Source organism: Drosophila subpulchrella, chromosome 3R (genome assembly GCF_014743375.2).
Source record: "Drosophila subpulchrella strain 33 F10 #4 breed RU33 chromosome 3R, RU_Dsub_v1.1 Primary Assembly, whole genome shotgun sequence".
Lineage (NCBI taxonomy): Eukaryota > Metazoa > Arthropoda > Insecta > Diptera > Drosophilidae > Drosophila > Drosophila subpulchrella.
The window spans coordinates 4,237,459-4,259,991 of record NC_050609.1 but is presented as its reverse complement, the minus strand read 5'-3'; the positions used below and the strand labels follow the sequence as shown (position 1 = coordinate 4,259,991).

The window sequence follows — 22,533 nt, the reverse complement described above, 5'->3', positions numbered from 1 at the left end:
GATTCCCGAGCTCGTTTCTGTGGGATGTCCAATCGTTGGTAAATTCATTGAGCTGCCGCAATCCGGACTTGATCTGCAGGTTTTGTGGCCCAACTTGCTCTTTGGGCCTAATGAACCAAGCAGCCCTCTGAGCGATGTGTGTTGGTGTGTCTGTGTTAGCCAAGTAAATATTATTTGATGCTGTGTCGAAAGCCATTTCCAGGTGGTATGTGTTTATGCATAAAATATTTACAAAGTTTCGTGTCTCCGTGTGGCTTTCGCCGAGTCCAATTTGCCCAAATGCAGAAGTAACATTTGAGGCGAGCTTGTGTGGCAATTCGTTTCCTCTTTTTTGCCTCTTATTATTCCAAGTTTATTTAGGAGCTGGAATCTGGAGGAGCATTGAGCCGGCGGAGGAGGAGGAGGAGGCACTGAACACACCACATCAAAGCATAGCACGTGGCACGCATGAGTGGCAATGGCAAAAAGTACAGCGGCTGGGGCTGGAGGAGCAGCTGGAGGAGATGGAGGATCTGAAGGAGGAGCTTCGGAAGCCCAGGCCCCAATTGCATTGCCATTGCCCCGAGTTGACCACAAAACATGCGCCCGGCTACGAAAACCAAGCCAAACCAAGCCAACACAAGCCAGGCCAAAAAAGAAAACACGGCAAACGAAACAAGGCTAAAGGAAAGCTACACCGAAAATATAGTGCATATATGAAATTTAAATAGGGTAGTTTTGAATATGTGTTTTAGGGTATTTTCGAAATAATAAATAATAATAATTTATATAATAATAATAATATAATAAAAGAAAATAAAATGAATTACAATTAAACATGTTTCGATTGTAGCATCGCAAAATAAGTAAAGCAATTATATTAAATTGGTATTTAATTAAAATCAGGGACAGATAATAATGATTCAATGTCTTCAAATCCACAATGATTTTTTTTATTTTGGGAATTTATTGTACATATATGTCATTGATACAATTTTGTTCTATTTTGATTATAAAACTCAGACAATAAACCCTCAAACTTACAACAAAAGTTAAAAAAAGATAGTAAGAAAAATTAACTGAGCATTGTATATTTATAAGATTGGTACGTAATTTCAAAATCTAATGAAATTTATTACCAACTAAATTTTTAATTTAGGGCATTTTTTATCAAAATTGTAAAATGGAACTAGAAAAACGTTTAGTTTTTTTGTAAATAAAGTGAAACATTAACGCCTTTTATTTCTCAATTTACCAAATAGTCAACAATTGTTGAATTTAAACTAACCCCCCCTTTCGCTCAGTGCACGGCAACAACAGTTACAGAGCGGTAAATCAACTGCTGACCAGTGTACGGCTGCAGTTACGTATGTGAATTTGTAATCTAAACTTTTATACTCGTTGACTCGTTGCCTCGTTTTTCCATCAGCGGCGAACAGGAAACGGAAATTGCTGCTGTTGGCCCGTTGACAAAAACACGACACTTGCACCTCAAGTTGCAAGGAACTTTCAACTTGATTTTCCGAGCGACTACAACAGCAACAACGATGGCCAGGACATTATGCGACTGGCAATTGCTTACGGTTTTGTTGTCCTGTTGTCGAGCAATGTGAATGTGTCCATGATTGCGATTGCAGGTGGATGTAGTCGATGTACGTAGGCGATCGAGCTTTTCCTGTTTTTGTGGCCATTTTGTCCATTGGGCCATTGATTAAGCGTGGCCAACTGGTTGGTACTTTCTGCCCGCTCTTTTGGCCACGTTCACTCAATCAAAGCAAACTAAAAGTTTGTGCTACGGTTTTAGCCCCAGTTTGCATTCTTTATGAGTGTTTCTGCTGCCTTTCTTTTTTTCGCTGCCTTTGAATGTTTAATGCAAATTGATTTACCCGCTTCTGTTTTGCCGTTTTTTTTTTGTGTTTCACCAATGCCAACTTTTTGCTTAAGCGAATTTGCAAACGGCTTTAAGTTACAATTAAGCCCGCTGGGAAGGAAGAGCCCGCAAGTTGTTAACTGATTTTACAGGCCACCTTTGGTTCTTTCAGCTACCAGTTTTACCAGTTGCCAGTTGGCTGCACATTTGCGACGGCACACGAAAATTTTTAACTTAAATTACTTTTCGTAATAACTTTATTTTGTAATTTACGTAAGTAGAAGTAACATTTATGCAGCTGCATAAACCGCCAACGAAAGTAGCTGACAAACTATGACGGCGCACGTAAAAAACTTCGGGCAGAAGTCTTTGCAAATTTGCAGGAAAAATTTCCCCCCTGGAAAGGAGGGGGGGTGTGGAAAAGCAGGGGATGTGGAAAACCCGAGCAGTTGCCTTTCATTCGGCCTTGGTCCGCAAAAACTTGATGCCACTCAGCTAGATAATTTGCATACGGAAATGGCTGCGCTCTTTGATGGTTTTCCACGATCTTTGGGAATCTATAGGCGAGGCCACCTGTCCGGAAATGGGTAGTAATACCTCCTAGAGCTTCTGCTGCTTCTTCTTTCCTTACTTCCACTACCACCACCACCACCCGAAACTCCAATGGCATTTTAAATTTTTAATACAGCACTCGCCCCAAGGGAAAATGAGAGCGAGCGGGCACGTTGTTTTTCTTTCGCCTGCGTAATGAGGAAAAGTTTCGCTACATGCAATTTGCTCTTGTTCCCTGTTTCTCAGTGTTCAGTATTCAGTACTGTGTTCTCTTATGTGGTTTTTTTCCAGTCTACTTGTCCTTGCAAAATGCCATTTGCATTTGGCAAAAGCACAGCCATAACGGCGGGAAGAAAGCAACACACTTACCTCAATAGTCAAACGAAACAAAGCAAAAGTGCGGCATACTTTGTGGCGCTTGGCATGCCGAACATGTGCCCCCCATTTCGGTCCTCCGGCTGACATACAAATCATTTTGCCGAGTGCCGAATGTCGAGTGGGGAGCCATAATGCAGCTGGCATGGAAGCCACCAGTAGCACTGGGAAAAGCCTACTTTTTTTTGGGATTTTCACCTGGAATTTCTAAGCAAAACCTTTTAAAAGCCAGCCAACTATTAAAGATCTAAGGAAGGGGTCTTGATTGCGGAATAATCTTTCTCGAAAGGCACATCTAAATAGGATATTATTATGTTTCTACATATATTAAATGATGTTTAACGTTATTCATCCATTTAGGATGGATATTTACCATATCTTTAGATAGTCATTAAACCCTTAAATGGAAAATATGACAATTTGTTATTTTTTTAAGAAAATCGAAGGGCAGATTCTTTCAAAATATAACAAAATATATTTTTCAAGTATGACCTTAATTTTTGTTCGATACTTACCACTTTTGATACAATATTTTGATACACTTTTAGCAAAATTGAATATAGAAAACTTTGATGAAATATTTTCCTAAGAAAGAGGGTGATAAAAGGAGATACATTTGAGGCACTTTCCTTTTACCTTTTTTTTTGTAAAACGTTTTCCTTTTCTCAGCACATAATGCGAATGTGTACAAAGAAGTATCCCTGCTTTGGTATGCAGGTGCACATTCCTGTCCTTACAGCCTAACACGACGTTTGTCACATTTACATTTTAATTACTTTGACCACCGGCAAGTGTTTCCAATGCATGGCAATCGCTTTGACAACTAATCAATAAATCAGAGACACTTGCCCGGGTCTTATCAATCAAAATCGCCCTAGGAGGGGGGACTTCGATCTCAAGTGTGGGCAACGATTATGCGGAACGGCAGAGAGCGGCTCAAGAGGCACTCAGGCTGGCTGAAGGACTCAAAGGAGCAGGAGCTACGAGTTACCAGCTGGCAAAACCAAACAAAGGGCTGCACCGAAAGGGGGCAAAGGGATTCGGGGAGTCCCCGGCAAAAGCGTAACCGGAGTGAAAAGTGTAAAATGCAAAATCTCATTGATGATTGAATGCAGCGGGACCAGGACCAGGAAAAAGGAGCAGGAGCAGTTTTTTTGCGACGCTTTGTCTCAGTCTCAATAACGAAATGCAAATACGGCAAAAAGCGAAAGCAAACACACAAATACGCATGAGAAGGATCCGAGGAGTGGAAAAGTGGTAGAACGGCAGGACCAAAGCAAATCGAATGGCACACAGGCGAATGGAAAGCTGCCAAGTGCCCGGCAAGGAAATCTGAAAAAAAAGCGGGCCACAAATTGTGCCGATAAACCAGGAATATGCAGATGCCCTTACCCCAGAATTTATCCTTTAATATTTCACATCAAAACCAAGTACTATATAATATTTATATTTATCTGGTAGTCAAGAAAAGTTTATGGCAATCAAGTGGAACGCAATTGTAAAACTAAAATTGATTGCATTACAAATATCAGTTTTAAATTGCTTTTGATATATTTATTTTATAAAAAAGAATAAATAAGTAAACCTTTATATTTGTTGCAATTTAAGTTACCAATATTTGTAAAGCTAAGATTAAATTACTTAAGATTTATTTGTGATTTTGTTTATTAAAATACTGTCATTTATGGATCATACTATTCGGAACCTGTATCTTTAGCACTTTTCCCTTACCCGCACCTAAGCTCATTTCCATAGCCTTCCAGTCAGTGGAGTTTAAACTGTTTTGCGCCATGTTGGCTATCAAATACGGCAGCAAGAGGGCATAACTTTTTGCAGACCAAGTTCATAACCATGTCGGGAGACTTTGCTCCCCAGGGTAAATAAAATAAAAACACTACAAAAAGTGGGAGCTGGTGAGCGAGTGAGATGGCATTCGTGATGGGGCTTCCCGCACGGCAAAGAAAATGGCGTTAGCTGCAGCGCATAGAATTGCAAATTCAATTTCAATTCAATTGAGCATGTGTTTGCAGCGGCACATCCATATGCTCCTAAGTTTCCATCTGTAGCTGTATCTTTGTATCTGTATCTGTAACTGCGTGTTTGAATGCCTGAGTGACGGCACGGGTGCGTATGCGTGATATATTGTGTGCGAGTTGTGGCATTGTTGCGCTCTTGCTGCTCCGCTTGTTGCATTGTTGCACTGTCACTTATGGCCAGAAAGCGATACGAGATCTACAGCGGCTTTGTCAATAATCAAACTCGATTTAAATCGAACTTCTATGCTGTCACACCACATCACATTTCTGCGCACGAAATGCCCGGATAAATTTCAATGATTGGATGTGATTCAGATGGTTCTTATTAAATTACATGCTATGTAAATAATTCGCATTCGCCTGTCATTAGGCCGACGCCGGCAATTAATGCCAATCGCATCTCATTAAAATTCAAATCATCCCCTCTGCCTGCTGCCATTATAAACATTTTTGCGCCAAATGTTAATTAGATTTGAATTTGGAATATTTTCCCATGGCCAAAAGCAAATAGAACGCGAAAACAATGGCCGTGCGATGAGGACAGTGCGCTTGCATAAAATGCAAACACAAATCGACAAATATTATTTTTATGTGCCTCCAATGATAATGATTTTTCGCCGAGCCATCAAAACTGACAGACCCAAATTCAAAATGGCTGTGGTAATGGAATATTAGGTGGCATACGCGTAATATGGTATAATCAAATTAAAATTAACAAAAACTCTCATGATTGCAAATTAGTTTGCCGAGAATGAGCGTCAAATTGAAATTGCTATCGATTCATTGAGGGTTTTTAGCTGGCTCGAAATATACAAACCTATATATATTGATTTGAGGGCCAAAAAATTTATTAGCTGTTAAGCGGGAAAATGGAAAAGAGCTGCCGAGTTTTCCTCCGCTGATTGCCGGCTCTTGCCAAAAACGGATCAAAAGTTAAATTCCTGTTTGACTTTTCATTCGAAAAATTGGATTTTGCATTTAGCCCGGGAAAAGCCGAGGAAAAAGTTTCCGCCCATCAGTGGACTGGGATAAGCCGCTCACAGAAATGCAAGCCAATGCAATGCTCAACGAAAATAGGGTAAAACTTTTTTAGTTCCACAACTAATTTATCAAATTTCCAGAGATTCGTTCTCTGTTTGAGTTGGCCCACTCGCTTTCGACTTGGCTTACAGATTACAGAGGCCGAAACAATGGCCATAATAATTTCAATTATTTAAGTGACAGCGGCAGCGGCAGTAGAAGTCGACCTAAGCCTGCTAAATGCATAAACAAATCCGGTTGTCAATTTGCTAATTGCTGTGGTCTTGCCTTTTAATTGCCGCCGCAATGCCGCTTGCCGCTAGCCGCATTCCGCAAAAATAAAAATAAAAATCGCCCGACAAAAATTCCAATAAAAATCCAAAGCCAGCTTCCAAAAAAAAAGGCGGCAAATTGTGGGTGGCTATGGCCCTCTGGCCTTGCTAGCACAATTGAAGCGTGTTATTAGCTCTAATTGTTATAAAGCCCTTTTAATTGGGTGTCTGATAAAGTTGCCCGAAAAGAAAGCCCAAGTGCTGGCCCCCCGAGATCCTAGCTGGCATTCACCTTAATGAAAAATGGGCTTTTGTGAATCCATTAAAGTAATAGGCGGAGAGAGCTAGGTAGCGACCGGCTTAGCATTTTCTTTTCCCTCGGCCTGATAAAACTTTCTAGCAAAGTATTTTTCACACGCGCCACGCTGCGTATGCGTAATCTTAGGTAACCGCAAAATGAAAAGAACGCAAAGGAAAACATCATCGCGAATGTGGGCGGTGCTTGGCATTTGTTTTCACAAGAACAGCATTTTGTTTTAAGCGTCTTGTTAACATGGTTTCATCGTGTGGCTTAATTAATTTTCAATGTATTTGCGGGTAGGATCAGACCCTTGAACATTATAAAAAAAAGCACCAGAGCCCAAAAACCAGCAAAACAGTCTGCCCAGCGAGGCAACGTGCCCCAGCATAAAACTCCGCTAATCCACTTTCAATTAAGTGCGGAGTGAACTCACACAACCCAGAGTACTCGCCCAAGTGAATTCATTTGAATTTACAACGACCACTGCTAATGGAGATTCGTTCACCTTAGAATTTAATAACAAATAACATTTATGGGCTTACCAGAATCACATATACATGGTGAAAAATAACTATTTACAGAAAAAATTGTATAAAAAGTTCGGATAAACATTTTAAAAATAACTGATAGCAAAAAACGTTGGATGTATAAATTACATATCTAAATTTTGAACACCGGTTAAAAACTGATGCAGTAAAAATAAATATATCTATGTTAAATTCAATCCTTTCTATTATAAAGTTTTTCATATTACTAGTGAAGATAGCTCTTGGTTATTTCAATCATGGTAAAAAAATAAATAAATTTCTTTACACTTTTTATATGTTTACTTTAACAAACACTTAATTGAGGTATTATAGATAATGGCAGCCCTAAAATTGTATTTAAATTAACCTTTTCCCTGGGGAGTTTACTCTTAAAGAGAACAGATGCTGCGGTCAGACAGATTCCACGCCGCGAATTCTGCTCAAGACAAATGATGATGCATAAATAACGCGCCGATAATCCCGGTTAAAAGCTCTAACATTTGTTTAGATTTGCTTGTCGCTTTCCAATATTTGCTTTATACACATAATTTTTAGCTATTATTTTGGGCACCGCCACTCGACTGGTGGTTAATGTCGCCCGATTTCGGTCGCCAAGATGAATGGCCATCGATTTATTATCGATGTCTGGCGGAGCGGTTTATTAATATGCCCAGGCCACAAGGTGAAGGGATTTCGATGGGCTAGATGGGCTAGATGGTCTGGAGATGGACCAGCGATGGAAAACGAAGTGTTGCCCACATTTCAAACCCAAATCGGGGATTGGGAAAGGTGCTCCATAATCGTTTGCGGACGTGTAGTTGTCATCAATGCAAATACCACGCAGCGCACTTGTCAGCACCGTCTATGGGCGCATCCACATCCACATCCACATCATCAACCGCATCCTCCGCAAAACCCACATCCTCGTCCTCCAGGATGGTAACATCGATGGCGTCGCATGATTGATCAAGTGCGTGCGTGCCGGGGACAGTGTCAAACTGGCTGTTTCACTGGGCGAAAAACTATGTTCATAACTCAAAAGTTAATCGAAAATTAAAAAAAGTACTGTTCAAAAATTCTTAAATGCTTCAATTGCTACTACAATGGTTTATTTGGGGGTTCCATATATATCCAATCTATGTAATGATAATGATTTCAAAAGATTCCCATAATATTTTATCTCTCAGTGTAAGGTTGCAGCGCTATGCTCCAAGGCGGAAATCGTTGCCGAACCATTTTTCTGACATTTAGTTGACAGCGCAAATTTTTGTTTGCTCGTAATGTGGCCCCAACATGGACCCGGACATCTGGTCCCCCTATATGAGTATGTATGTAGGTATTCCCCCGATCCATTCACAACTCTCGTAAGTGCGACGGCAGCCATGTGAGTGCTTAAAAAGCATTTGAGGATGGGTTTGTAGATGTCTTTCCGAGGACGAGGCCAGGACACTCGGCAGAGCTGATTTGACATTTATCACTGCACTGGCGACTTTCGATTTTCCGCTGGCCGCCAGGAGCGGGATTTGTCATTGATGGAGTCGTTTGAAGCATGCCAAACGCACTTTGGTGGCAGTGCGAAATTTTAATGAAAACTGTCAGCGAATGCGCCACTGTTCCTGTGTATGTATGTGTGTTTGGGGGAATCAGCCGAAATCCTACGGAATGGAATTGGATGGAAATGGAGAACCAGACCCCCGGCCAATGTGATAATCCAATTGGCAGGCACTGTGGCAGTGGCCGTGCGACTGCGACTGCGATGCGATGGCGATTGCGGGTGTGTGCCACTGTGGCAAAGCCCGGCCTTGTCTAATGTAATTCGTGATTCAGCATAAACTGCCGTTCGGCACGCCCACTACGCCCCCAATGGATTTATTGGCAAGCCCTAAAAGTTGCTAATGCACTGGAAAATATAGGTATTTCTTAAAAATTTGTATAAATATTTTAAATATTTGTTTAGACACTACTAATTTGTAAGCTCATGTTTAAAGATTGCTATAAATATAATTAGTAATAATTATTTTAAGCGGTAAAATTAATCGGAAATAATGAATTAGATAAGACCCAAATAAATATTCAGTAAATACGACCGTTCGTATCCATTACAACAAATTTTGTACTTAAACTTCACTCTTTTTTATAACAATTCAAAAATCATTTTTGAAATATAAGAGTTTAAAAAATGTATATATATGTAGTTATAGAAAGATTTTTTAATAGAAAGTAATTTTTAAAATCACACAAAATCGTACCTTTCTCCATCGGAATCCCCATCTTAGCTAACTTTTTCCAGGTGTTATTGGAACTGGGACTGTGATACCAAAAAAAGTTGGACGGGAATGGGGCCCAGTCTGGGCACCGTGCTGGTACTGGGACACTATCAAACGGTCGGATAGGCCAATTGCCAATTGTCAGATACAATTTATTCCCGCTCCCATAGATGCTGCCACGGCTGCACTAAATGCGAATTGAAAATAAAATATTACACAGAGATTGCTGCAGCCGTGGCATCGCAATAGTGGGTGGCAGGTCAAAGGGCAAAGAGGTGCCAGTGGGGGCAATGGTGGAGAGGCAGTAGGAGTTGGGATACCAGGAATACCAGGGAAAGCACCGAAGACAAACAAACATCCAATGCAGCAAACAGTAACACGATTATGCCCATGGCCATGAGCGGAGACAGGGACAACGATCATCGGGACCAAAAGGAATCGTAAAACAAAAGCGCCAGATAGTTTGCAGCAACGAATGCCTCACTGCTATATAGCTTCTGATTCTGGTCCTGATTCCGATTTCGATTCTGCGTCTGCTCCAGCAGTTGCCTTCGCTTTTGCTTTTGCTTTTGCTGCTGTCGGTGATTGTGGGCGCCATTGCAGGCAGCGCCAATCGATTGTGTGCATTTTTTCGGTGGCGTTAAGTGTTGACTCTCGGGAAAATCGGGGGGAAATCGTGGAAAATGCAGGGGGAAATGCCGAACTACTGCTGCTGCTGCTGCTGTCGTCGTCCTGATAGCGAGCACAGACAGACTGCAGCAGCAATTTCAGAGAGCCGCGGGGAACAGGACGAAGTGCAGTAGCGTCATCGATGGCTGTGTCCTGTTTGTTGGGGGAAGCACATTAGAGTGGACCTTCTGTGAAATGATAAGGATAACAATTAAAATTATTAAAGTATTTTAACCACCTTTAAAATTATAAGTTTTATTTTACTTATTTACTAGTTGTCAAATTCTAGATGTTAAATAAGAAGTAACTCACTAAAGTCTTAAAGAAGAAAAAACAAATTTTAATTTAACAATACTTTTGTAATCGATTTAAAAGTAAAAACTTCATCATATAAGAAAGAAGAAACTGTAATGAGTAATATAGGTCAGTAATATAGGTCAGAGATTATGTTATAGTCAAACCAATTCAATATTTTCTGAAATATTTTGTCCACGTATTTTAAAAAATCCATTTTGATAGGACTGGATTGAAGACCACCCTAGAGCAAATCATCCCAGTGGGGGCAGGGACAGTTGGAGATTCGAGTGCAGCACAGTGCAGTGACACCTTGAGGCGCTGTTGGCAAACTATAGAAATCACATAAACGCCACGCCCTGCAACCCGCCGCCCGGAAAAGTCCAGCTCCTAGCCCGCATTCACAGGATGGCAAAAACCAAAAAAAAACACAGCATAAGTGTGGAAAAGGGGGCAACAGAGGAGATCAGAGACAGCCCACATGCAATGGCCGTGGAAAAGAAAATGCAGCGTAAAAATGCATAAATCCGTGGGATTTAAAGATTTCGCTGGAATTTGTGATTTCCCGCATTCGCTTTTTATTTTTTCACATTTCGCCAGCGGCTGGCGAATTTTCCCTTTTTGTTTTTAGTACCGCCCTTCCCTTCTTTTTTATTTGGTGTGTGGGTGTGTGTTTGGGGCGTGACTGGATTTACGCGCTGTTCGTCCTGGAGAGAAAAAAGTGTCCTTTTCGGGGGTTCGAATGTGCCACATCCATTCCCAATTCCCCGCTTTGACTGTTTAACACGCGCAATCAGCAACGCCACAAATTTCATATGACATTTTAAGTTGTTTTGCATCGCCACGCCCACACCAAGCGATTCCAGCGATTTGCTTTCAGCGGCAAAAATCCTCGACAGCGCTTTGTGCATTGCATTTCGGTGACTTTGGGGCATAATATTTCCACGCGCGATTCGAATTTCCACTTGCCATTGTTGCCACTTTGCAATATTTTTTCATTTTTGTTTTTGTTTAGCCCAGCTCAAATGTAGATTTTCACTTTTTGCAAAGGGTCCCGGCGCTCAATGTCTGTTTTAGTTTATTGTGAGTGCTGCAAGCCTCATGTTGCACCAGCTTTTCCAGTCCCCAGAAGCCGACCCCACATATACATAAGTAAATCTAATTAATTTGCGAATATTTCACCGATACAAAAAGTGCCAGTCTAATTGCGAAATCGTGTATTGGGGCTTAGTTGATTTCAATTCGAATTTATTGTAATGAAGGTAGACGTCTCGGGGGCACTGCATATTAGTTCGAACCTTTCTGTGTCAATTACAATCAAACAAAAACACCTCTTAACGAGGTAAAAAAACTAGTGACGATCGCAACTTAAACAAATAAAAGTTCTGATTTCAACCTTTGAGATGAAAATGTATTATACGATCTATTAAATAAATACAGTTTTTAAATTTTTCTCATGTGCATGTGTACGCAATTAGCTGTACGATTTTGATAAATCGAATCGAATCATAGAATCGAATCATAGAGTGGAATAATTGAATCGAATCATAGAGGCTAATCATAGAGTCGAATCACAGAGTCTAATCAAAAAATTGAATCATAGAGTCGAATCATAGAGCCGAATCATAGAATCGAATCATATAGGCGAATCAAAGAGTCGATGATGTTGGGGAACATCAAGGGAACAGTTAATAGTTTTTTAACTGTTGTATTAAGACGACTCAAGTTAGTGGAACCTTTTCAAAGAATTATGAAATCGTTTTGAGAACATTAGGAAAATCTCGATACGTTTCACAAATAATCACTCATATATATCAAGTCTGTCGCTTTGGTAATTCTCGAGTAAAGTGCGTAAGAAATTTTGCTTTTCATACCTTCTTTCCCACCAAACTATAGGTGTTTTCGAAAAATAGTAAAACTAAAGTATATAACACTAAGCTGATTAACATCATCTAAAATTTCCAGAACCCTAGAACCTTAACATTTTCAATTTGAAAAATCCCCTAAAATTTAAACGTAGCATCGGATTTTGACAAATGAGGTGTCATTCGCCGCGTATTTTCAGTAAGATTACAACTAGACCAATACACTGCTGAATTTTTTCCCAAGTCCCCCAACAAATCAAATATTCTAAATTTTTTCTTTTACAATTTGACTGTCATTTCATCCAAACCAATTTTACAAAAATTTTAAAAGGGTTGGGATGCAATCCATTTAGTTTTTTTCTATACCTTTCGATTGGTGTTTCACTCTTTTTTGGATTTTTTTCTGTATTTTTTGTAGTCGCCTTTGCGCACTCTCCTGATGCGCTTCGTCACTACGTGGACTTCCGTCCAGAGTGATATACAAAATAAATAAATTACAATTATTTCCACTCAATTAGCGAGCTCTGGCAAACATCGAAATGCATGCTTCAGCTGGAAACAAAAAATGCTGAAAACTTTAATTTGTTTTACTGGTTTAAATGTAATGTTAAGTCGTTTGAAATCAAAATTACTTTAATATTCAAGAGAAAGCTTTTGCAATATTAGTTACAAATATGCTGATTTAGTTCTCAGTTGGGTTTTTGGGGTTTTCATGGACATGTCCGGCTGCTTTCCCCTTATAAGCTACATGATTTAATGAACTGTTGATTTGGCAAATGCGCGATCCGGGATGGCAACGCACATATTGACTAACTTCCTCTCTCTTTCACCCATCTGCCTGCCATCCCGCTCATATTTGACTTCTGTGCCATGCGTTTCAAACAGTTTTTCAATGTGACAGGAAGGCAAAGTGCATGCACTTGGAAAAAAAACATTAATTCGGAAATTAAAATTTTGAACATATATCAACAAAAATTTTTAGATTTTGAAATTTTAAGTTATAGATACAAATATTATACAAAATGTGATATTGCTATAATTTTGTTTGAACATATTAGTTATTTGTACCTACATATTTTCATCTGTGCGGTTAGCAACTGAGAAGAGAAAGGAACAGCCAGAGCTACACGAACTTGTCTTTAGAGTCATACAAAAATATTTAAAAATAGTAGACAAGAATCTATAACTCTAACTATTTGTATAGTTTTTAAAAGCCTAAATATGGTGCCAGTTTTTTTACTAGTGTAGTGAACAACTGAGGAGCACGGGGAACAGCCAGAGCAGCACGAAATTATTTAACATGTAAATCAGAGGCAGAAACGAAAAATCTAACAGAGCTCAGTGCGAAACTTTTTTAATTTCAAAGCAAATAGCGGAGGGGATTTTTTTGAGCATGGGGGGGGGGGGGTATAAACCTAGAGAGGGCGGGAGTTTTGGGTCAGCTGGATGTGGGGGCGTGGCGCTTGTGCAGATTATGAGGCGGTGGCAGTGGCGAAATCGCGATGATTATAGTCACGTACTTGTCACCCCGCCCACCGCTGAGTTGTAATTACACATGTGTGCATGTGTTGGTACAGTATCTTTGTGTGTGTGTGTGTGTGTGCGAGTGTATAGGTTGGCAAATATTGACGCTCAACTTTTATTTACGCACACAAATGTTCAAGTTTCCAACAAAAGATAAATATGAAGTATTCTAAATCGTTGCCATGCCGAGCTCGTACTTCCCCTCTCTTCCAGAAAAAAGCGAACCAAACATCACCCCACCCACTGCGAATTCCCCACTCGGTACTCTGTGCCATTTACTCATTTAACTGACAGTTAAAATTACAAACGCTTATCATGTACCAGAATCATATCATACGGAATAATTTATTATGCCCAACGCTTAATGTAATTCCCGAGCAGCGAAATTTTCGCTTCACATGGCGGACGAAGACGACGATGAGGATGAGAATGATGAGGAGGATTTTTGGGGTACTGGGATATAGATATATGTAAGGACTGGGTTATAGACTGGGATGTCTGGGTGTGCTGGTTAACTGACTGGTTTTGTCTTTGGGATAGATGGAATAAAGTGCGCAACATACGAAATGAATATGTGCGCGCACACACATAGTTTTATTTGCTCAGCTTGCCTTCTTTCATTCGAGACCCTCGCGTAATAGACATCGTACATATATATCCTATATATGTATATAAATGTAGATATATAATCACGAGGATGGGTGTGCGCTGGTTTATGCTCTGCACCCTGAGGTTAATTAAGATTTTGCCATGCATTTGTTTGAACAAATGGTGTTTGTGCTCCAATCCAGCCGAGTCAGCGAAATGAAAAAGTTTTATTAGTTGTAATCCCTAATTAAATTAAAACTGTTCCCTCTAATTAAATGCGGGCTGAATGCGTGATATATGATAAATGTTGAATTAGATTATGAGCGAGTCTCATGCCAGGCATGGCTGATTCATTAATCACTGGGGAAATATTCGAATGTTTACGAAGAACAGTTTAACCTATGTTCTCGTGGTGATAAGTGATTAATTTACCTTAATTTCAGTTAGCAGGGTGTTAAAAGTAAACACAAAACTAGTTATATTATAAATGGTTTTAGATATATGCCGGTATATGCCCCTTTAAATGCTCAATTTTAATTGACATCAGAAATAATCTGTAAAAGCAGTCGTGCTATAGTAAATACATGTTTGTATAATATTTGCTTAACCCCAATTCAAAATGATTTAGTTGTTCAAGTGCTCTTCATATATCTGTGTACTCGAATGTATTTGCTTCTGTATGGGTAAAGCATTTCACTTAATTCATTAATTATATGCAAGCTACTTTCATTAATATGTTGATGTATTCTCATTCGGCACTGAGGCATAAATAATTTGAGATTAATTCAATTTCGTGCACAGTGCGCCATAATATAATTTAATGGTTATAAACGTTACTGAATACCCAATTGCGTTTGCAAATAATTATATGGCGATAAACTACATCGACTTGTTCAATAGCTTCAAGAAATATTATATACCTTTAAAAGCCTGATCTACTGCTTACCAGCCCAAGGGCTTGATTTTATTATTGACTGAACTCAAAATTCTGTTAAAGTAACATGCAAACAACTGAGTAAAACAATCTAAATAGACACATCCTTGCGCGTGGACACGCCCACGACGAGGGCGTAACCTGGTTTGAAGGGCTCCAGGCGAACCAGTTCGATGGGTTCCAACTTGTGCTGCCTGAGCAGCTCCTTGTCGGCTTCAAAGGCCTCCTTATTGGACACCCCACCACTGCCGTTGGCCGCATGTAAGTAGAGCACAAAATGACCACCAGGTACTAGGAAATGTCTAGCATTTAGCATCAGGGAACGAATCTGATCCGCCTGTGGTAAATCGGAGAAGATAATGTCAATGCAGGCGGGGACCTCAAGTCGGTACTTATACGGCATGGTGGCATCCTCGATAACGGGTACAATATTCGAACGACTATTGGCCAGAGTCGTCAGCTGTCGACCAGCCCAGGGACCCTGCTCCACTGCATAGACCATCCCAGATTCACCCACTATATCCGAGATGTGGGACACCGATCGCCCGAAACCGGCGCCCAAGTAAAGCACCTTTGACCCACTTCGCAGATGCAAATCGCAGGCACCACCCATGATCCCGGCAGCCAGTTTGGATTGAAATGGTGACCAGGCACGGAATTCACAACGTTTTCCACGGAAATCCAAAGAGATCCGCTGTTCCCCATAATCATCTGAACTGGAACTTGTATTCCGGGTGAGCAGTTGGATGGCATCGAAGCGGTTTCGGGATAAATAGACCCCGAAATGGCGATGCTGTTCAATGCGATCGGTGTGCACATTATAAGTCTTGTTCTCCACTTTCACCTCCTGACCTTGACCTTGATCTTTGACCTGACCTTGAGCCTTATCTTGAGTCTGAGTCTGAGACTGAGCCGCGCCTTCGGATCCGTTGGCATTTCTCAAGTTCTTGTTGGAGGTTTTGGATGCGGGCTTCTTCGAGTTTTGGTTAGGGCTTTTAATCGAGGTCTTCTTGGTGGTATTTACTGAGTTCATGGCGCTGATTTTCGGTGGATCGGGATGAGAGGGCTTCCCGGGTGCTCCACCGCCACGAGGCTTGGTTCCGCGGGGCCGCCGCTTGGCGTTGAATTCCTTACTCATCGGATAGAATAGATAGGATATCCAAATGTTGCTGTTTGAAACCGATCTATCACCACACCAATACTATTGAGATATTTTCTGAAACCTATTTTTCACCACATCAGTTGAGTGATCAAAATTTGAAGTGGAACCCAAGGACTGAGGTTCAGTTTTTCAGCCGGGGAATACTTTTAAAAATTGTTGCTTATTGTAGTCACAGACTCGATCTTTGTAGGATCCTTAGAACTATTATATTTTACAAATATTTGTAGATGTAATCGCCTTTTCAAGTATTTCCCATTACTGAATATGCATAAATGGTAATCACTATAAATTGTATTCATAACTCATCCTTGAGGTCGAGTTTTTTTATGCGAATAATAATTAATTTTATTCCCCGCCCACGGAATCCCCCAAGATAAATGCACCGCAAGAAAAGGGGAGTGGGCTGGAGTTCTTTCCCTGGGGGTTCGTTTGCGTGGGGAACAAAGGTCAGTCGATTCGCCGCGTCTAGAAAGTGTACCCACAAATGCTGCACATAATTTAACAAAGTGAACTGCACCGCAGTAGCAGCAACAACGGCAACAACAACGACATCATGGGCAATAATAATGGCCCAGAACAGGGGCAACAACAAGAACAACCGGCGAAACAACAGCAGGCAGCAACATTTCGACTTCATTTTGTTGTGGTTTTCTTTTGGCGCTCGCCAGCCCTTACCGCCCCCCTCGATCCCTCTTTTTCTGGCAATGTACATAAAACTTTTCGGGCCACTACAATTTTTAATGCACTCTCTGACATTGTGAGGGGGCGGGATGGGCGAAAAAAGGGGGTGGTGAATGGGGGCCATTCCGGAGAACAAGCAAATGAAACTCAAGTGCATGTAGCGCTGGCCTGGCCAAGTGGTACAATAAAAAAAACATGAAACCTATAGGTTTTTTAGGCGAACTCTACAATACCCTCTCAAAAGAACTCTTGGAACATTATGGAATTTTTTTTGATAATAAAAAAAATAGATTATACTAAATAAATACGATTTTCGCTGTTTCGATCCTTAAAACTATATTCATATGATCTATAACAAACAACAAAAATTGAAGAAAATGGTTATGGTACGGATGTACAACAAACAAATGTTAGAGAAATTGATGCAAATGCTGAGAAAATGCTATTGATGAGAGAATCTAATGGTCAGAAGGAAGAGCAAGCGCCTACGATAGATGGGGTTATGTAAATCCGGAGACAAAACAAAGTTGAAGAAACGCGAGGAAAGCCAGAAGAGAGCCGACCAAGCAGTTATGAAAGTTTATGAACGATTGCCGCTACATCCACTTGTGTGAAAGAGTACGAGCGAAAATGTTTACGTGAAACAACGTGTGTCTATTGTGTCCTAGTATGACAGAAATATGAGATATTCTATCCAAGGAGACCGAATATAAAAATTGTGTACATTTAAGTATTTTTGAAGATGTCCCTTGCACGAATTCAATATATTGTTCACTATTTTCCGTTTCTTCATTAAGTAGTACTAGGACTTTGCTACTAGTTATTAAACCAAGTTCTAAAAACCCAGTTGGGTCTAATATTGGTAAAAAAAAAGCCATCATAACATTTAACAATAAATCATCAAATATATTATTTATTATTTTACAAAACTATGTGAGAAACTGAAATACTCTTCATTAGGGTATAAAAACAAACCGACGTCGAAAAACATCACAAAACAAACGAAAAAAAAACAGCAGGAATGAAATAAAACAGGCGCAAGAAAGCCCAAAAAGAAAACAATAATAATACACCAGGGGCCGTGGGTGAAAGGCGGGAAGAACTCAGATTTTTAATAAACTTGCCGCGGCTCCTTTCTCGCTTTTCGCATTTCGCTGCATACTTTTGGGCGCAGCGACAATAGTCGCATTATTGTTGCCACAGCGGCTCCTTATTTACGAGTATTTGCCTAGGAATGTGGCGAGCCAAGTGGCCAAAAAGGACCTTCCCCCACCCCATCCATTGCAGCACCTCCTCCTCATCCGTATAATGAGCCGCCAAGCGCCAGACGACGACGACGGCAGTTCATGAAAAATCAAGAGCCAAGAACTTTTGGCCAAAAAACTTTGACTCAATGTAAATTTTGCCCGATCATGTTTGAAGTTTATCCAGCGGGTGGAAGAAGGGCAGTATTGGTGGCCATGTTAGGACCACCTACACGACACGTCCGCTGCAACACCATTAACCCGCTGGGAACCGAGATGACACCACACATACCCACCCGTATGGCAAACCGTTAGCCGAACCCTTATGCCAGTATGACACGGTTCCAAGGAAAGATGAAAACTTTAGAAGTGGGACACCTCTTAGAGTTTGGGCTCATGTTCTCTAATAATCTTTATCAAGTTTTTATTTTTAAAGAGGCTCAAACTTTCAAACCATTTTCATGTTTGTTCAGTGTTTCCAATCGTTTCTAGATTCCATAACTTAGGTAATTCGATTCCGATTATGTTGTGGGATACCTCTATGAATTCGTGGTGGAATTTTCTAATAACCTGCATTCGAGTTGTTATTTTTAATGAGGGTCCCATTTTTAACCCATTTTCATGTTTGATTTTTCCTCAATTCCAATGTTTTTCACAATGGGAACTCAAAACTGCACTTCTAGAATGCATAACTTGAGTTATTTTATTCCGATTTAAACGTGTGATACCTCTATGAATTTGTGGTTGAATTCTCTAATAATCTGCATTAAAAATTTGCTTTTTTATGAGGGTCCCATTTTTAACCCATTTTCATGTTTGATTTTTCCGTAACTCCAATGGTTTTCACATGGGAACTCAAAACTGCACTTCTAGATCCCATAATTTGAGTAATTTTATTCCGATTTAAACGTGTGATACCTCTATGAATATGTGGTTGAATTCCCTAATAATCTTCATACAAATTATACTAATAGGCCAGGGTCAAAATTTTAACCCATTTTCATGTTCGTTTTTTTCCGTATTTCCAATGGTTTTCGGTATGGGAACCCAAAACTGCACTTATAGATTCCATAACTTGAGTAATTTTATTCCGATCTCGACGTGGGATACCTCTTTAAATTTGTGGTTGAATTTTCTTATAATCTGCATTCAAATTATTCTATTAAGCCAGGGTCAACATTTTAACCCATTTTCATGTTCGATTTTTCCGTATTTCCAATGGTTTTCACATGGGAACTCAAAACTGCACTTCTAGATCCCATAATTTGAGTAATTTTATTCCGATTTAAACGTGTGATACCTCTATGAATTTGTGGTCAAATTCTCTAATAATCTGCATTTAAATTATGCTTTTCAATGAGGGTCCAAATTTTAAGCCATTTTCATGTTCGATTTTTCCGTATTTCTAAGGATTTTTAGTATGGCAACCCAAAACTGTACTTCTAGGTTCCATAACTTGAGTAATTTGATACCGATTTTGACGTGGGATACCTATATGAATTCGCGGTGACATTTTCTAATAATCTGCATTTAAAAAATTCTTTTAAATGAAGGTCATAATTTTAACCCATTTTCATGTTAGATTTTTCCGTATTTCCAATGGTTTTCGGTATGGGAACCCACAACTGCAATTCTAGCTTCCATAACTTTATTAATTTATTCCGATCTCGACTTGGGATACCTCCATGAGTTTGTGGTTGGATTCTCCAATATATTCTTTTTAATGCGGGTCAAATTTGTATCCCATTTTCATGATCTATGTTTTCTTCTTTCCAATAGTTTTCAGAATCCTATGGAAGTACCTACCATTTTCTCAAAACGTTTAGTGGCACTATCCGCTCAGTATCATACGGCCATGAGCTCCTGCTTCAGCTTGCTTAACTTGGCCGGAACGTGATGGTCGGAATGGGCTGCAACGGTTCCCATTCGCCTGGTGCAAGGTGGGGGAATGCATTTTTAAAATACTCGCGCGCATTTTCGCAAATGGCAACAAACGGCGCCAAGTTTAGCAGCTGCGCTGCCTTCGGGTGCTGTAAAATGCAAAATCCAAATGCCCTGCTCCCTTTTTGCCATCGCCTGCATGGCTTTTGGCATAACATTTTTAGCATATTTGTTGTAGTCTAAACACGTGACAAGTGTGCGAGTGTGTGAGAGTGCCATTAGTCCCTTGGTCATGCGCCGGGTACGGGAAACTCACGTGCCATCTACGGATATGCAGCTATTGCCCGGAAAAAGGCCAAAATAAAAACCTTACCGCAAGAACTTCGCCGGCGACAACAACGCCAAAATACGAGAATGGCCTTTGACCGGGGGGAAATCGCTGTGGTCATACATTTGCCATTGCATCGGCATACTTTCCGGTCCACATTTTAATCAATTTTTCACGCATTTAAGTGCGCAACATCCGAGGGTCTCTGTAGTGTAATACTATATATTATATGGGTGTTTCATTAAAAAAGAAGAAATTCAAAATAATAGAATGGTGTCAGAAAGTATGCAATAAAAAAATTAATGGCTTAATCGGACCAAAAAATATATTGTTGCATACTTATAGACATCTCTATAGATTATTTCAAAACCAAAACTTTTCAGAAGTGAGTGATTTTGGAGTCCAAAAATCATATTTTACACTCTCACATCACTCTGTTAACATTTAATTCCGAGAGCAACAAGGCAGTAATCGGATTGTGCCGAATTCCACATAGTTTACGAGCTCGCCTCGCGACCTAGCCCAAATCCCCTGGAGAGGACAGGCGACAATAATGCCTGAAATTAAATAAATATGCTCGAATATTTTCAGTTTATGCCGATGTAAGTTGGTCGCAAAGTGTGCGAAATATATTCGATAAATACTTGAATATTAAATCAGCTTAATGCGGACGAACGGCGTGTGCGTGGCACTCCACCTAGCGAGCTCATTAAGCCCATAAGCTTTATTGATTTTTAACAAGCTTCCAATGGCTGTGACGTAAATTTACAAAAATTAATTATTGCCAGCCGAGCAGAGTGGAAAATTCATTTGAATTGATTTGAGTTGATTTTATTTTTAACACAATTTAATTTAACCATCAACTTGCAACGCGTTACGACAAACTCGATTGCATTATAGAGTGATATTTTTCAGGGTATTCTTTTGACAGCGCATATCTTACTGCACTATAGGAGAAAATGAAAGGTGTTGTAACATACAAAACATATTAGGATGGTATCCAAATATAATATTTTTTCAAAAATTTAAAAATAACATCTAACGATTTCATTACAAAAAGGAAACATGATAAAAGTAATACTTAGGATTGTACTATAATAAGATCGTCTTAAAAAATGTTAATAAACGGGGCTTACCATTATAGCAGTATCCCTAAAAAGTAATCCTAATTGAGTATCTTTCTTTAATTCATTGAAAATAAAATACTGAATAATTACAATATGAAATTAAAAACGAACTATTAATTGGTAATATTCCTCCTGTTTTACAGATTATTATTATATTTACGAAATATTTGTATGATTCAAGTTTTTTTCAGTGTCTGCAACAATGGCAGTGTGTTCCATCAGGATGACAGGAGTGCAGCAAACCACAGCACAACATTAACATCAGCTTGGCTGACAGCTGCAGAGGCTTCAGCTTCAGCTGCAGAATCAGGATCAGGACGAGATAACCCCGATTTGGCCTTGCCAAGAGCACTAGCTGCAACTGACTGATAACTGCAGCCATTTGCCATTTGTTTCGCCAACTGCCCTGGCCCGCCCCCTCCTTTTCCCACCATTCCACACCAACCGCCGGAGGTCCTTTCCAAGCACAACAAATGAAATCGATAAGAAACTAAGCGGCTTGCCGGCGAAATTTCATTTCTTTTCGAGCGAGGCTGCAACTGCAGCTGCGGCTTAAGCTGCAGGATGCATTCCGCCATGTCTGCCGGCCAAAATGCGGCCAACAGCGACAAGAACTGGCATGTGGCTAATAGGATTTGGCCGCCACATAGCCGGGACTTGGGGGGCAAGGACGAAGGTGGGCGGTAAATGTAGTTTTCAATTGTCTACTCCGATGCACAAGGCCGCCGCGGGTTAATGCAGCACTAAGCAGTTGGGGATTGGGCTTAGCAAAAGATTTGTCCAATATTTTTCCGGGACGAGCACAGCCTAGAAAGCTACGCTAGGTAGTCATTTCACGTCTCGTTGAAAACAACAATAGATTATTATTTTTTCTGCATATTGACTTGCTTTTATAGTTACAATGAGGTTTTTAAATAAAAGAAAATAGTGTTCCTGAATTGAACTTCAGACAATTTATCATACGCTAGCTCAATGCTCTCTTTCAACGTTTCAGTAAAATATAAATATTTATCATTAAGGTTTTTTCTATTAACTTT

At 40.0% G+C, this 22,533-nt stretch overlaps 1 protein-coding gene across 1 annotated transcript; it reads right to left on the bottom strand.

The window, feature by feature from the left end:
* Positions 1-15,099: 15,099 nt before the first annotated feature.
* Positions 15,100-16,327, bottom strand: LOC119560947 (rRNA 2'-O-methyltransferase fibrillarin 1). Its single transcript, XM_037874689.1, has one exon. The coding sequence runs from the start codon at positions 16,209-16,211 to the stop codon at positions 15,165-15,167; it is 1,047 nt and encodes a 348-aa protein (XP_037730617.1). The 5' UTR covers positions 16,212-16,327; the 3' UTR covers positions 15,100-15,164.
* Between the last annotated feature and the right edge of the window lie 6,206 nt (positions 16,328-22,533).

Excerpts from the sequence above, each read along its gene's own strand:
- LOC119560947 (XM_037874689.1), bottom strand. The coding sequence starts at position 16,211 with ATGAGTAAGGAATTCAACGCCAAGCGGCGGCCCCGCGGAACCAAGCCT.